The sequence below is a fragment of the Denticeps clupeoides genome, unplaced genomic scaffold (assembly GCF_900700375.1).
Source record: "Denticeps clupeoides unplaced genomic scaffold, fDenClu1.1, whole genome shotgun sequence".
Taxonomy (NCBI): domain Eukaryota; kingdom Metazoa; phylum Chordata; class Actinopteri; order Clupeiformes; family Denticipitidae; genus Denticeps; species Denticeps clupeoides.
This window is the reverse complement of record NW_021629721.1, coordinates 18537-36085: the sequence shown is the minus strand read 5'-3', so window position 1 is coordinate 36085 and position 17549 is coordinate 18537. Positions and strand designations below refer to the sequence as shown.

At 46.0% G+C, this 17549-nt stretch overlaps 1 protein-coding gene across 1 annotated transcript; it reads right to left on the bottom strand.

The window, feature by feature from the left end:
• Window positions 1–3417: 3417 nt before the first annotated feature.
• LOC114772587 (complement C3-like) lies at window positions 3418–17233 on the bottom strand. The gene is made up of 39 exons (XM_028965473.1): window positions 17091–17233; window positions 15518–15713; window positions 15271–15439; window positions 15114–15184; window positions 14580–14668; window positions 14342–14424; window positions 14097–14184; window positions 13463–13568; window positions 13140–13376; window positions 12439–12591; window positions 12127–12327; window positions 11693–11884; window positions 11446–11601; window positions 11225–11354; window positions 10950–11021; window positions 10672–10866; window positions 10487–10601; window positions 9728–9816; window positions 9283–9635; window positions 8823–8883; window positions 8646–8732; window positions 8339–8542; window positions 8177–8252; window positions 7774–7933; window positions 7599–7694; window positions 7307–7460; window positions 6994–7157; window positions 6744–6902; window positions 6491–6550; window positions 6314–6404; window positions 6093–6141; window positions 5920–6010; window positions 5744–5833; window positions 4650–4755; window positions 4479–4568; window positions 4279–4380; window positions 4114–4197; window positions 3890–4025; window positions 3418–3769 (listed from the first exon to the last, which is right to left on the bottom strand). Exons 1-39 carry the CDS (start codon window positions 17159–17161, stop codon window positions 3628–3630), a joined length of 4968 nt encoding a protein of 1655 aa, XP_028821306.1. The 5' UTR covers window positions 17162–17233; the 3' UTR covers window positions 3418–3627.
• Window positions 17234–17549: the final 316 nt, after the last annotated feature.

Genomic DNA, 17549 nt, shown 5'->3' with positions numbered 1-17549 from the left:
AAAAAAAACGCAGAGGTAAATGGCAGAGGAGAACCATGCAGAAGAATTCAGCCTGTCTCTGCTGGCAAACCTTCCCGTGGACTGGGATGACACGGATGATGACGAGAGTAATGATAACGCAAGTTGGTGGGCGGTCGTGATCGTCGAGAGGTCTGTGGGGACTCGACTTCACATAGTAAAGTAGAGTTTGGTGTTCCACAAGGTTCTGTCCTAGGTCCTTTCCCTGAGAAGTTACTACTTTCCCTGAGAAGACATAATCTGACTGACTACATCATAACTCTGAATAGACTTTCTATCTCAGGTGTCCTCATGGATGCAGGTCTCTCATTCAATTTGCATGCAGATAATATCACTAGGATAGCATTCTTACACCTTGGAAATATTGCAAAAATAAGAAATATAATTTCAATGCACGATTCAGAAAAGTTGGTCCATGCATTTATTACATCAAGGTTCGATTACTGCAGTGCATTAATGTCTGGATGTTCTAGTAGGTGCATGAGTAAACTCAATCAAGTACAGAATGCTGCAGCCAGAGTTTTAAATAGAACTAGGAAATTTGGGCACATCACCCCAGTCTTACAATCTTTGCACTGGATACCCATCAAATTTAGGATTGACTAAAACAATCCTACTTTTGACCTTTAAAGCCCTAAACGGTTTTACCCCTCAGTACCTGAGTGAACTTTTAGTTATTTATGATCCGCCACGCCCCCTTCGATCAATGGGTGCGGGGTCACTACTGGTACTCAAGGTACAGAAAGTCACAGCTGGGAGCAGATCCTTCTCCTATAGAGCACCGCAGTTGCGGAACGGCTTACTGGTCAGTGTTCAGGACTCAGACTCAGTCTCAGTGTTTAAATCTAAACTGAAAACACATCTGTTTTCTCTGGCTTTCTGTTAAAATCCAAGACAGTGTCAATTATTAAGTACCCTTTACCACACGGTCCCCCTGTTAATCACAGACAGTCTTAGACAGTGTAAAATTCACCTTAGTTAGGCTTAGTTATGGTACCTGGCCACTGTAGCACCAATATACCACAATAACCACATATTTCATAATCAGTTGTACAATACCACCGTCTGCTGCTGCATCTGTTTGTTCTCTACGAGACACGGAATCAAGAGCACAGACTACTGGCAGACTCCAGTGAAGAGACCAGCAGATAAATCCTGGTTCCTGACAGCTGCTAAACGATGACTCAGCATGAAACGATCCAGAGGGTCACTACTGCCACCACCGTAACAACTACAGCTTCAGGGATTTTCAAATGGACCAGTAGCATCATAATGGATACAGGTAAATGGACAATCACAAACCCTGTGTCACATGATGGAATGAGACATATGACTGGGAGAAACATGGAAACAAGGTAACGTGACTCCTATAAATTGGCAAGATGGCCACTGCCAGCCTCTCAGTCATTGATTGACATGCATCATCGAGACTCGGCTCCTCTCTACTCGCCACTCAGTAAGACCGTTCCTGCCCTTATCGAATCCTTTCTCCTGAACTCCTTCCTCTCGTCCTGTTCCATCCTCTATTACCTGTAACCTGCAAGCGAACTACAACATCTGTGTGGTTTTGTGTCTTACGCCGGTTCGCAGATTAAGTCGGAGGGAACTTACCTGCCTCCTTGCATTTCACTGCACCGAGGATCCTCATCTCCTACACATGCTCATGTTCTGATGCCGGTGACCGTGACAGAATGACTGAGCCCACTGTGAATCCCTCCGAATTCGTTGCTTTATGTGATCGGGTAGCGTGCCAGGAAAGCCTCATCGAATGTCTGTCGCAGGAGGTTCGCTCCATTAACGATGCTCTCCAGGACATGCTGGGATGGTGGGTGTATACCTACCTGGATGACGTTCTCATATACTCGCCCACCTTGGAATCCCACATCCAACATGTGAGAGCAGTCCTGAAGAGTTTGCTTGCCCACCAACTGTACTGTAAGTTGGAAAAATGCGCCTTCCACCAGCGCTCCACCACGTTCCTGGGTTTTACCATCTCGCCCCAGGGTGTGGCCATGGAGCCCAAGAAGCTGGAAGCAGTGGCTTTGTGGGTAGGGGCCACAATGCCACTGCTTCCAGCTTCTTGGGCTCCATGGCCACACCCTGGGGCGAGATGGTAAAACCCAGGAATGTGAAACAGCTGCAATGGTTTCTTGGGTTTGCGAATTTCTATCGTTGCTTCATCCATGGCAGTACAGTCGCAGCACGCCTTAATGCTCTCACCAAGCCTTCGACACGCCTGTTTCACCTAATCACAGAGGCCATTCATGCTTTCAAGTCCCTTTGCCTTCGTTTCACCACCGTCCCTATCCTTCAACATCCAGATCCTTCACTTCCGTTTGTGGTGGAAGTGGACATGTCAGAGGTGGGTGCTGGCGCTGTCCTCTCTCAATGCAGTCCGGACCGGGAATTGTACCTGTGTTGCTTCTTCTCACGGAAGATCACTCCTACGCTGGCTGCTGGCAGTCAGGTGGGCACTCGAGGAGTGGCGACACATGCTGCAAAGCTGTGACACCCCCTTTCTGGTCTGGACCGATCACCAAAACCTCATCACTATCAAAGCAGCCAAAGAACTCAATCCCCATCAGGCGAGGTGGGCCCTTTTCTTCGAACAATTTAACTTCCAGCTATCCTACCGTCCTGGTTCCAGAAATCAAAAGGTCGACGCACTGTCCCGACAGCACGCTCCAGATTCCCAATCGTCCAACCCTGAGCCCATTCTTCAACCTCACCGCATCCTAGGTCCTCTCTGGTGGTCCCTGGAGACTAAGGTCTGGACTGCCCAGACGTCTGACCCTGGACCGGCTAACACCCCACCAGGGTGCCTGTACGTCCCCAACACCTGCCAGTCCGAGGTGCTGCACTGGGGCCATTCCTCTGTACTCTCAGGCCATCCAGGACGTCAACAGACCCTCTCCTTCATTCGCCGGGTGTTCTGGTGGCCTTCATTACGACGGGATGTACAGGCCTATGTTGAAGCCTGCGACGTCTGTGCCCGAGCCAAGACTCCCAACACTCCGGCTGTTGGTTCCCTGCGTCATCTTCCCATTCTTCGTCGTCCCTGGACCCACCTCGCCTTGGACTTCATCCCCGGTCTCCCAGAAGCCAATGGAATGACCACCATCCTGACCATAGTGGATCGCTTCTCCAAGGCGGTCCACTTGGTCGCCCTGCCCGGCCTACCGTCCTCTGCCACAACTGCTGACCTCGTGCTTTTCCTTGAGTTTTTCCTTGAGTTTTTCCTTGTTTGCAGAAGGGTCAAGTGTGTTGGGGTGTCAACTGTAGGGTCTGTCAAAGCCCATTGAGACATACTGTATGTGATTATGGGCTATATAAGAAATAAATGTTGTTGTTATTGTATTTTAAGGGATGTGTGGCAACCCCAGTCAAAGATCCCAAACCTTTATTCACAGGTATATTTTATTTATTTTATTTTCAAACCAGAAATATCGAATGAAAGAAAACAGACGTTCTTTGTATTTGTTTGTTTTATGAAAAGTCCACCACAACTTTCCCAGGTACATAAAAAAACACACACACACATGTTTATGATGATGATGTTTGAACTTTTTCTTGGACTTGTAAAAGGCTGCCGTCGAGCAGGAGCCGTATTTATGTGCTGCATCCGAAGTTGTTGATGTTATGAGCGAGCTCCTCAATGGATGAGTACTGGTCCCGGAATGCTGGGGTCTGGCCCTCAGCCTGGGTGGGCCAGTACTCGATCCAGGTTTGATGTCCCATCAGGTACTGGAGGCTGTTTTAAACAAAACAGACCGAAATAAATAAATAAATAAATAAATGTGTGAAAAGGAACTTTCTTAAAATATAAAGAAATATAATATATTTCTTAAAAATAAACTACATGATCTCGTACCTGTTTCCTACGCGGATCACGTCCTGCGACTGGCCCATGACCAGGAAAGATTTCCCTACCTGCAGACCAAGGGCGTTCCTGCAGTATGGGTGGCCAACAAACATCCTCGTTTGTCCCTCAACACCAAAGTCGGTGCCTATAAGACCAAGGGGAACCATGTTCCATATATACGCACATATACACCAAAAAAAATTGGAATATGAGCAAGACGCGTACAGACGTACCTTCTTTGATCACAGTGTTCACCTTCATGTGGTAAACGTCCGTGTGTGACGTCAGGTCTGCTTTCTCCACGGTGACTTTGTAAACTGGAAAGTGGTTATTGAAACGTTACTAGCCGATATGGCGCATGACATACGGAGATCTTCGGATTCAGAAAGGCTCCATACCGTAATCCATGCCGGCTTCACAAGCCTTGTCTTCTCTCTCGACCTTCATCTTTTCCTTGTCGTTTTCGTTGAGGTTCTGCTTCTTCTGCACGCTGCAGCTCTCTGTAGGACGTAAGGTCGACAATGTTCCATGTAAGTGGTTTTCCTGATCTTGTGAAAGCACAGACGCGTAAAAAACAGCGTGGAAGATCTGTTCGCACCTTCGGCACATTTGCAGAAGTCGTCGGTACAGATCCTGTTGAGGTTGCCATCCCTCTTCTCCGTGTGGTAGAACTTGACACAGCGGTTCTCTGAAAGACGTCAGTAAGCGTGAGCGCGGTGAGGGTGGCGGGCCGCTCGTGTCAGTGTGCTGCGGCACTCGGAGCGCTCACCCATGGCCAGGTACTCGTACACGGTGACTCCGGCCGGCTGAAGCAGACCCACCTCCATGACCTGGTGTATCCTGAAGGCGACCCTGTCGGGTCTCGTGCGGGAGACCTGGGGGAAGGATGTCATGTCTGAGGCTGTAAGAATGTATAAACATTTTCGCTTCTCACAGAATCAGAATTATGAGTGAGGTGTTGTCTGCAGAGTCTATATGCGGTTGGGGTTGAGCTATAAGTTTATATGAATGTGTGACTAATAAAATAGTCTAAGATTAAAAAGAGATTACGATTCGTTTTATTGACACTGAAACACAGAACCGCAATCTACAGTCGATCTCCATATAGACATTCCTGCACGGTAAACTTAAAGATACTTAGGCAGGCCTGAGTTACATTTACAGCATTTATCAGGCGCCCTTATCCAGGGTGACTTACAATCAGTAGTTACAGGGACAGTCCCCCCCTGGAGACACTCAGAAACTAGAACACTAGAAAGTTTTCTGACCCCTCAGCACTACCAGAGGGAGGTCAAATGGCCCCTTGATTTGAAACTAAGATCTCAATCACCGACAGTTGGCTCCCATTCATTTGTAAATCGTTGGCCCATTGGAATGTGGCACTTCCCATCACCCCATTACCTGAAGAACCCATTACCCGTCTGGTAAAATGCTGTAAATGTAAAATGTAAATTACCCGTGAGGCCTGGCACAGAATAGCTCAAATCGAGTGTCAGAATGGTAGTAAGTGGGGTTTGAACCCAGGTCATCTGGTTCATAGGCGAGTGTGCTAACCCACTAGGCTACTACAACCCTTTTCCCCAGCTGGATGAAAGGCGACTTGAGGCTTCCTTTCACCGAAGACCAACGTGCAGCATATCACTCGTTTACTTCTAGAGATTTTGATTTGTTTTTGTTCAGCCAATTTACTTTATGCAATTGTTTTTATCATTTTTTATCTTTATATTTTCGCTGCAATGATTCGTTTTAGAAAACATAATAAGCCCAATCATCCTCAAATCAACATCACATCATCAAATGGGGCGGTAGAAGCCTTGTGGGTTAGACCCTCGCCTCTGAACCAGAATGTAAATTATTATGTACCGTATTCAAGTAGATGATGAGGGAGCCTCTGTCTGAAAGCAACTTGTCCATTTCAAATTTCTGGATGTATCTGTCCTTTCCAGAGGTCAACTGGGAAGGGGAAAGAGAAGAATGAAATGGCCTTTAATGCTCCATTCAATTCCAACATTGCCAATCCATATAGTTTAGTCTCGCACATCAGTCAAGTCTTTGTTATCCACAGTGAATCCAGTCAGCAGGCCGATGTCGAGGATGGACATGGTGGCGTCCTGTGTTGTGGACAGGAACCTGCAGAGACAGTCAGCACCTCATGTGGCTTTGCAGCTTTAAGTCAAGCCATTTAACATCATCTGGGCTTTTGCTAAATTACCTGGTGTCAATAGTGAGGAGATATGTGGCCAGGGCACCCTGCATAGTGACTGGCGAGGGAGAAAAATCACATTAGCAGACAGATTATGCATTATCAAACACATACATAATGCATTAACACATGTAAAGAGTCATCCAATGCAATACTTTAATCCATACAATTACAATTAATCTACAATTACAATTTGCGTGATGTTGTTAAAGGCCGAGATAAAAAAATACCTTTATTCTGTTTTTCCAGGGTGACTTTAAGATCAAAATTTTTGCATTCCATATCCTTGTCGCTGGGTACGGCATAATACAGGGTCATAACCTGAGAGTCAGAAGGGTTTCTGGTGGTAAGTGGTGCTGTACTTTAATGCGTGAGATTTCTGTGTCTCTCTAGACGGCTTTACATACTGAAAGGGCTCCTTCCCCTGTTCCGCTGGCTGTGATGGTCAGGTTCTGATTCAATGAGATCTATTAAAATAACAGCAATATATTACACTCACATCATGGGTGCATTGGCACATAATAAGTCTGCATAATATAAGCCAGTTTGCACTTTTCTGTGAATTATCTCACATTTTTGCACTACATCAGGTGAACCCACACACACGAGGAAGTGATATAACACACCTACACAAACGCTATGAAAAATAAAAACGGTCACCTTGTCTGAACGAGTGAGGAAAGCATTGGCCCTGTTGAAAGTCCATTTGACCGATTTAGTACGGCCGGACACCATGACGTCCACCTCCAGATTGGTGTCCTGTACCTGTTTGACGTACGTCCTATACTCTGCTACCGCCTGGAACACCATGATGGTGGTCTGTAGGCGGAAAAGAGGAAACCCAGTTATGCCAGAGTGGTAGCGTTTGTGGTGCGGATGGTTTTGCCCATGGCTGAACACAGCATGGTACCTGCGTGCTGCCATAGCCTCCTGAATGCTTCTGCTGTCTGTTCAGCCAGTGCACGACGGCCCCGGCCTTGTCAAACTCCTTCGCCCTCACAAGGGCCAGCAGGGCGTAGGCCGTGGCCTCCAGAGTGAAGAGGTGATTACCAGCAACCGGCCAGTGGGTTCCTTCTACATGGCATCACCCAACACAACCAACCATCACAAGTCAACAGTGGATTGGACTACAAGCTACTACAAGCCCGACCTGAGCCTGGGCCAAGATTTGCGGCTCTTGTAAGCATGATGGTGAACAGAATGAGAATTTGACAGAGACCTACCCCCAGCTTTTGAATATTGGAAGAGTATTTCCTTGTTGAGTTTTCCAGCATTGGCAAGGGCATAGGAGACCATGGCCACTGCATAGGGATTGGTCAGGCTCTTGAGTCTGCCTTCCAGGTACTGTGTTGCCTTTGTCATGCTCCCGGGAAGGCTCTGGACATCAAAGGGAATCTTATTTCTACCTATATAAGGCCTTACCTATGAAGTATATGGTCTCTCTCTCTCTCTCTCTCTGTGATATACATACTATATATACACGCAGACACAAACACACGAAAATATCACACTTACAGCAACAGTCTCGGCACAGATCTTCTGTCCCTCTTGCATGGCGATCAGCACAAAGGCTGTCATGGACGCATCAGAATCTTTGCCTTTCACGTCACCCTGGAAGGCGGATATAGTTTACTCTAATGCATTGTTTGATGCCACATCTCAATAAATAGCTGGTGATTTATATGCATACCACCATCTCCCCATGATAGACCGTGAACGTCTCTTTGAAGGTGCCATCAGGCTGCTGCGCATTCAGGACCAGCCACTTGAGGGTGCTGCAGATGACATCGTCCTGGATGCTTATGATGTCACTGGCCATGGCAAATACTTTTGCAACATACGCGGTCAGCCTGCAGGGGTTCAAGGATGGCAGGAATGAGGTCACAGAGAGAGGAGGGATGAAGATATTCGAAAAATGAAAAAGTGCCACATGTATAATGCATTTGGTTATGTGAATTTGGGAAATCTGGTAAGATTGGTCTGAATTGTTTGGTGTGACAGGAAGTTTGGAGTTCAGTGTTTCACCTGTAAAATGACCAGACACTTTCACAACCTCAACATTTGACAAAATGCAGATTATTTCCATTATTTACCACGAGCTACTTGGTTTATCTGCCCAGACAGAAAAAGACCCATCTGGCTTACGGAACGCCTGCTGTTGTTCATAACCTGCATGCAACACACATAAAAAAATGCTTTTAGCCACATCGAAAAGCAGCAAGGAAAAGCTTTGTGGTGTTAAAATTGACACTGACCCATTTTGATGAATTTTTTCGCAGTTTCTCGCTTTTCTAGACCCACTTGATCCCACTGGTTGGTGTTGTCCAAGTAGTGGGTGGCGATGGTGGGCAGCGTCATGTAGATCATGTTCTGCTCACCACACCCCCTGGGCTGGACGATGAGAGAAGCCATGGAATCCCCACTGATGGCCTTTTCAATGGTCTGGCTGATCTGCTCAGCTGAAAAGTGAAGAAGGCTGTTGAGGCATCATCTCCATTCCAAAGTTTCCTCATCAGTGCTGCTGATGTCATGAGAGGAGTGGGGTCATTTCTTCACAGTTACCTGTAATACTGATTTGTGTGGTGGCAGGTGTGCCGGGCACCTGTCTTTTGGGAATTGTACTTATGACCTCTTCAACCTGCTGACCATCTGTTCGCCAAGTGGAGAAACACAGAATGAGAGACGGATGTGAGAAATTCTAATTCTCCTGATGGTCTGACGGCAGTTGTCAACACTCACTGTGTTCACTTGGTTTTAGAGCCACGTTCTTCACCTCGATTTTGGTCAATATGCCCTCCGCCTGGCAGAAAGAAATCGTGAGCGTAATTCGACTCAAATCACAACCGTCATTACCAACAACATCAACATTCCCTCAGCCTCTGTCATGATCATTAAACCCCTGTTTTGTGACGTTGTGCGTATGAGTCCTTCGTGACAGACTCTACATGCAATGCTAGATGGGAAAAACCCTTCCCTTCTGGGAAGTGAATGTTAGCAATGATTCCTTCATGACGGTTGAGGTAAAGATTTCCAAACTGTTGATTTGTTGAGGTGCTGGTTGAATCACTTGAATCAATTCAGGTCCATGGAATTACTTTATTGAAGAATGGATGACCCATGACCTTGAGATTTTTCGCATCCAGAATGAAATATGATATAATAAGCTGGCCTAATACCTGCATGCAACTCCAAAACTCACCACAACATTCAAATCCTTCTTGACCCCGTCTGTGAGGTGCGAGTCGAAGACGGCCGCCTTCACCTCAATCGAGTGCTTTCCTAACTCCATGGGGATGATGATGAAGGGCACCGCGCGGGATGTCATGGGGTCCATATTCACGGTGACCCGGTGTTTGCTCCTCTTGGTGGCAGCGCTGCAGATGTCTTCGGTCTCCATCAGCTCAACGCGCACCGTTATTTCTTGGTTTTCGTAGTTGTAAAGGACGGCCTTGATTTCCACCTGCTCGTTGCGGACGACAGAGTACGGGAGCTTGAGGTCGACAAAGAAGTTTTTCACGACAACCATTTCAAGTGGATCTGCCACACAGAGACCTGCAGAGAAAGTGAATGTCACATAGAGATCAGAGATGCACTTGTGCTGGTGCACTGGTGCGCAGTGGGCATAACACAGCAGAGATGCGCACCATGGGTTTTGGAGAGACTGATGGCGGTGATCTGCCAGCTGGTGATGGAGTCTTTCAGGAAGCTTTTCTTTATAAAGGAGGTGCTTGTACTAAGAATCAGAATGAAAACATATATATTAAACACTGAATAAAGTATATGAATCCAAGGAAGCAGTAGTCCCCCCCAAACTGAGACCAGCACAGTTTATGATTTATGGTCAGAAATGGGTCTAAACAGCCCCGCTAAGTGATTGTCACCACAGTGTGGGGACGTACCCTGATCAAAGGGGACCTCAGTGGGACCGTAATGATTAGAGATTTGGGCAGTGGTTGCCTAGCGGACAAGTAAGCGGCCCCGTAATTAGAAGGTTGCCGGTTCGACTCCAAATGGCATAATTTTGGAAAATATACAAATTTTGGGACGGCCAGTGAAAACCGCCTTGTTACTTACAGTACCACGGAAATGTTGAAGGCTCATTCCCATCATTAGTATGGGTTGTTGATGAGTTGCTCTGATTTGCTTTCAACTCGATTCACAAAATTCATGAAGTGGTTAATTGGATTTGGGGTCCCAGTGGGTTTTGGGTTAGGGTCAGGCTCAAACATTTGGACCAGGTCAGTTCCAAGTCTAGGTTGGGTTTGACCTTTACTTTTAGGCCTGTACAGAACTCAAAGGTAATACCGGTTTGTGTGGGAACCCAGCCGACCTCTAAACCTGATGACCTTAGAGATGGAGGTTTGAATCCCAATTAATACCAGAGTATCAATGACCACACTCACCAGGATTTGCCAGCAGGACACTGAAGAAGCTCTTCCTCCCAGAGCCAGCTCTCAGGGAACTGGGAGCGGGACACAATCTCATCAGAACTGATGTAGGCATCGTCATCATCATCACCTGCACGGAACACAAAGCTGAGCAGATGCCAGAGCAGCGTGTGTAACGTTTCCAGTTTGAGAGGCCTTACTGCGTGCGTGCATAAGGATCAGCTCCTTGGCTTCAACCTTCTTGTTCGCCATTTCCTTACAGCAGTGCAGGAAGGCTTTAACACACTTGTCCTCCTCAGTGATGTACTCAGAGCGACGCTCACAAGTGAGACCCATGATGTTATCTGTCATGCCATCGGTACAACATTCTTTTTCCAGGCCCTGGTACTTTTCAGCTGTCAGAATGTGTAGGGAACATTTTATATTAAAGTCAAAATGATGAATGCTGATAATGGAATGGAATTGTCGGAATGCTCACCGAGGGTGTTTCGGAAGTCCATGATTGTGATGGATCGTCTTCTTCTTTTGGCAGGTGATGGACAAGTGGCCGCTGCAGGAAGAAAATATACATATATCACTGCATATAATACCAAATCATGACTTTAACACTAATTTAAGAAATAAAGACACATCAACACATTCTTGGTCAAGCCAGCACAACATCCCTGGGGCACTATTTTCAAACCACTGCTAAGCGTATCTTGAAATGGACAATTACTAGTTATATATACACAAATGTTCATGTGGACTCACAAGTTCTAAAGTCAGTGCCCCCTGCTGACTGGGATTGGAAAACCAGCCCAGCATCAAAGAAAACCCCCATGCTATTTTTGCCACTCCCAGCTGTGCAGCCAGTGTCGTGTTTCTCAATGACATCCCAGATCTGTGGAACACAGGACACCGAAATGGCATCAGAACAGGACAATTTGTTGGGGAAAGATGACCTTCACTGCCTGGCATCAGTAGAAGAGTACCTTGGATTGGGTGAGCCTGTGCTTGTTGTTGAGGACGTAGACGCCTTTGTCCACTGCTACCAGTCCCACCCTTGCTCCAGGATCACCAGTAATTGATAGACTGAATGGTTTTCGAGGTTCATACACAGGCTTGGGATTGACAACCTCAACTTTGAGCTGGATGGGAAGAAGAGCAGACACTCAAGGTTATACTGATCGAAAAATACATTTGTATGGGGAATGGTGGAACGGTGGAACCACGCCTTACCGTTCCCAAACACGTGTCCTTCACGTCGACCCAGACAGAGTCAGACACCACTTCAGTGGAGCCAGTGTGGTAATAGGCAATGATGCGGAAGGAGGGGACCATGTCTTTGGTCACGGGTAACGACAGCGTCACCAGAGACTGGCCCTGCCTCTTGAACCTCTCGCCACGAACCAGCTGCCCTTTGTTCAGGATCTGGGTCAGACAAAAAGAGTTTAGCAAAATGTCTAGCAAAATTAACAGGAAAAAAAAAAACTAACACTAAATGATTTAAAACTAGACACAATTTTGTATTTCATTTTTGTCGCTGTTGCCAAATTGGTCAATTATGCAAAACTTTCTTTTTTTTTATTTCAAGTTTGTCCCCCCATAGGTTATTTAGACCTATTGCGAGGTGAAAGGTCATCATGTCACCCGCCAGACCCTGGGTGTCCTACCAAGTAGGTCAAATCGTGGTTCTGGGTGCCTGCTTTGTTGCCCATATTCAGGTTGAATTTCAGCTGGTCATCAATGGCCAGTTCAGCCGCATCTACACCAATGTGCAGGTAGCTTTTTGAGCCGGTGGCCTGGTAGGCTTCCGCGGTCATCTGCTGCCGGGCCTGTCTCTCATCAGTGAGCAATGGGTCCTTGGTTTTCACCTGCATTTTAAACAATGCACACGTGTCTGTTCTTGTTATACAAAAAAATAAAATATTGTATGAACGTAAAAGTTTTACCTCGTTTCCACGACAAAAACTAGCAAAACTTACACTGATTGGGAGATTGGATGCCCCGTCTTTGCTGTTGATGGTAACCTTGGCTAAGCCATTCTCTTTAGTGGTGCCCATTACAGTCTTTCCATCGCTGCTGACTTCCACGCTGATCTTATTGGCCGGTGTGCCATCGGGGTTTGACACGAAAACCTTTCAAAAAGTTAAACGATTATTAGCAGACTGCCATAAGAAATTTGGACTTTGGAAATGTTTGATCCATTTCATGGTTCCAGTGGCACTTTGAACTGTAAACCATTGCATTGCAAAACAGCCTTAATTAACATCAAATATACACTGATTCTAAGATTACAAAACCAATGTCTGAGTTGGTCTATCAGGGGCAGTGGTGCCTAGCGGTTAAGGAAGCGGCCCGTAATCAGAAGGTTACTGGTTCGAATCCTGATTCGCCAAGGTGCCTCTGAGGTGCCACTGAGCAAAGCACCGTCCCCACACACTGCTCCCCGGGTGCCTGTCATGGCTGCCCACTGCTCACCAAGGGTGATGGTTAAAAAGCAGAGGACACATTTTGTTGTGTCACCGTGTGCTGTGCTGCAGTGTTTCGCAATCTTGATTTTGGCTAAAATATCATTACCTAGACCCCACAGACAACCTGAGTAGAATTTTAAAATGCATGTTTTAGAAGAAGATTTGCAAAGAAGATACTATGTGAAATGATGAAAGTGGGATGAACACTTTACCGTGACATCAAACGGCATTCCTGGTTTGAAGTACTTCGGCGTTCTCTTGAAATGAACCGTGTACGGCGAAGTGACAATCATAATGCCGCCTTTCTTGGCCTCCACCATTTCACTGCCAGTCTCAGTCAACACGCTGACAGACACATAGAAGCTGGAGTGGACCAGATCGTACACATTTTTGAAGGTCTCTTGGATGTGCTCCTTCTTCAGGACCCCTTTGGCCTTCCCGTCCTTGACCTGTGAGACGCTACCATTAGCTACATCAGCACGCAGGAGAAGAAGAATTTTTTGTTGGTGTGTGTGTGTCCGTGTGTTAGTTGTACCACAACTCTCTGTAGTGCTGCTGGCAAAAGCTTCTTTGTATTGTCTGTGGTCTGCACACCAAATGTTACAAATGCGACGCCTGACACGTCCTTTCCGTACAAATATCTTGGGAAGACAAAAAGGAACACTGTAAAATGTGAACAGCGGCTAAACGTAATAAAATTAGGTAATCCGTCATGCCTAATATTTCAGCATTGCCGTAATGTGGATAAGCCAAACAAACCTGCTGTCAGTTGCATTATAGTAATGGATATGACACAATTTACTCAGAAATTAGACAGATTATTTAAAACAGAAAAGCAATATTTTTTAACTACATTAATGCCAAATAACACATTAAACTAACAACAGCTACGGTTGCCTTTTTTCAGTCCAAGCATACTCTGTAAAAAGTGGCTAAACGTAAAAAAAAGTTAAGTAATCCGTAGCATTGAAGTAATATACCATGAAGTGAATATACCATTCAAACCTGCTGTAAACTGTTTATTTACATTACGTCATTGCTAAAATATTTGGTTTGTGTGACAGCAGATTACTTAAATTTTTTTAAAGTTTATCCAGTATTTAATTTTTTCAGCAAAGTTGATTATGTGGTAATGGAACATTTTGACAGGTTTACGTTACGTATTTTACCTGGCGTTGATGTCGATGGTCAGTTCTTTATCGTCAACGTAGAAGAAGGCCTTTTCAGTGGATAAGGAGACCTCAAAGCTCGGTAGCACTAAAAACGAATAAATAACGAATATCAAACGAACTATGGATATCTAATGTTGGTAAAGAAATTTACAAACTAAATAAATTAAACTATTAAATTATACAAAAATTAATTCTAAGAATAATAAAGCTTTTGTTGGAGAAAATAAATATTGGTCACTCACCGTACTCTTTGACCTCAAACTCAGTAGTGAAGTTCTTCTGTGGCGTACTCTGAAACCTCGTCACCAATTTCCACGTCCCAAAGCTTTACAGAAAAGGGGTCAAATGTCACGCATCATGGCACTAATCCAAGTAAAAATGCATGCTTGTATCATGCTTATTTTCATGAGAATTAATTTCAAAGTTTACTGTTTAATCTGTCTATTTCTCTACTGTTTAAAATGTCCAAAAACAGCCCACCTGACGATTTCCGGAAGCTTGTGCTCCCCAGACTTCATCCCGCCATTCGGATAAATCACCTCTTTGCTGATAATGATGTTATCAGGGGTCTTGAGGTGGAGTTTGGTACAATCAGCAGTGTGTATTCAGCCTCATCAACCTTTATACAGTCTAAACATTACCAGTCAACGGTTTGGACGCCGCTACCTACTTACCAGTCCTGCATTTTTACATTATAGAACAAAACTAAAGACACGGGAACTACGAAATTACCCGTGTGAGGTTACGTAAGAAGCCTCACATCAGCTTCTCTCCACATCAGGGAGCTTTTGCTGTGATATCATGCCCGTGTCTTCAGTTTATGCTGAACACTTTCTCATCATTCACTCATGTTAATGATGAGATAGTGAACAAGGCAGCGACAGAAAAAGAGATTCATCAAGCATACTTCACTGTCTCCTGACACGACAAGAGAATAAATATGTTTCCCGCACAGGTATCTTCGGTAGGTGCGTCCAAACTTTTGATTGGTAGTGTACGTATTGTCAAACTTACCATAATCTCCACAGAAATGCCACTCTGGACAGGTTCTAGCACAGGACTCAGTGAAAACACCCTGTACATGACTGGAGATGACGGAAGAAGCTGTTTTAGTACCGGGCGTGGCACCCGGTCGTTTAAAAATGGCGCACCGGACGCGGGATGGCCTGACCTGTGCTGGACGGGGTGTATATGGTCTTGTCTGTCTGCACGAAGATGAATCCGGATTGGAAGGAGACGAGGACCACTTTCTCCAGCAGATGCCCGGGGAACTGGGCTAGCAGGTACACGTACTGGTTCTCGGTGGGATTTTCGTTGAAGTAATCTCTGCCCTCCGGAATCTGCATCAGAAGGGGACCACGAGGCGTTCAGACAGGACGCCGCGGAGCCGGAACCCTGGCAGGGTGTGACCCACTCACCGTGATGGAGGCCAGGGACATGAAGCTGTTCTCGCTTTTGAGGGTGACGGATTCGGAGACCAGCTCGCGGCTCTTTCTCGGGTAGTCCTTCACAGAGATTTTGATATTCATCTCGCCGCCAGTGTAGTCCTGAGCTTCCACAAACACTTTCTCTGGGGTGCCCACCCGCAGGAGGTTCGGGGCCGACATGACGAAGCTGACGGGGACACGTTCAAAGAGTTCATTGTGTTCAAACTGGGACTTTAATTGCTTCATCCAATTTTTTACATTTAACACGTCAATAAAAAGACAAGCAGGGTTTACTGTGTTTACTGTGTCTTCACACATATCAAGTCAACGCTTGAGGGTGGGCGTGTCTACGAGTGTTCACGACAACGTAGCTGCTTAACCAGTAATGCACCTATACCTATAATATACCTACACAACATCGTATACAACATCGCCTGGTCCCTCCATCTCTGAAGGTACGAGGAAGACGCTCATCTAGACTCTTCTCTGTCTTGGCCCCTCGGTGGTGGTCAGAACAGCTCAGTCCCTGAGCACTTTAAAACGGCAGCTCAAGACCTTCCTCTTTAGAGAATATTTATATGAACTTATAACGTTCTTATTGTCTGAATTATGTATAGAAACTACAACCGAGTGAATAAAAAGACTGTATTCATAGTTGGGGGTCCTAGTGAGCCAGGCTACTACCACCTATAGGGTGGTAGTAGCCTAGTGGGTAACACACTCGCCTATGAACCAGAAGACCCGGGTTCAAACCCCACTTACTACCATTGTGTCCCTGAGCAAGACACTTAACCCTGAGTTGCTCCAGGGAGACTGTCCCTGTAACTACTGATTGTAAGTCGCTCTGGATAAGGGCGTCTGATAAATGCTGTAAATGAAATGAAATGATATAGAATTGATCACTTCATCGGCGCCTGCCAAATGCCTTAAATAAAAAAAGGAAATATAAATTACTGACTGATAAATTGCACGGAAAAATCTGATTGGCCGGGAATGGAATTTTGTTTCTGTTGACGCCCTCAGCAAGAATTCCTTTGATTGATTACGTTTTTCATCAGTTGACGGCCCTGGTTTTACGTTTTGCCTTGTGCAATGATCAGGATGTGTATTTCTTACGGATTCGATTACATCAGGCAGAAACATCACGATGCTGAGTTCTACCAACAGTGGACCAACATGCACGATATTCCGTTTGTAATGAGCGTGTAAGGAGGTATTTTATACATATAGAAAATACCTACCTATACCTATATATAAAATGTTAATACCTATAAATAAAATAAAATACCTCCTAACACGCTCATTGGTCCACAAAGTATATATACTGAAATTTACTGATATATATACACAAAGTATATATACTGAAATACACAAAGTACATATACTGATTGGTCCACAAAGTATATATACTGTTGACCTCTGATGTCTAGCCGTTGTGCAACACCGTCCCCGCACGTCTTGCCTCACACCACAGCGCTCCTGCAGGATGGACACCGGCACGCTTTACTCTGTCCAGCTGCTCTACATGCTTTAGTGAGTGTGGACGCCGCAGACGAGCACTTACAGGGGATCACAGTCGGCCAGCGCCGGGAGGGAGAGAGCCACGGCGGCCAGCCACGCCAGGTCCACGAGCATCCTGCCTGCCTGTCTGTCCTGGGTGCGTCCTCGGGAGAGAAACAGTGCCCGTGCGGCCCCAGGAGCGGAGCTTTTATCCCCGGCCAGCCCCTCCCCTCGGGGTCTGATTTCCCATCAGAGCGATTGGGCAACCGGCAGCTGTGGGGGGGGGGGATTAGTACAAAGCCAAAAAGTTGGGAATTTCCAGCACAGGAGGAAAAGGTCATGGCTCTAAGTCAGAGCCCCGCTCGGACCTGGAAAGTCCAGCCATGCACACACCAGATGCGTCCTCGTCCATCCTGCCCGGCGATAAGAGACAGAAATGCGCGCTTGACAACCTGTTTACCTCTGCAACTTATCCGCTGAATTTATGAACACTCGCATGTAGGAGTTGCACCATAACCCAGCC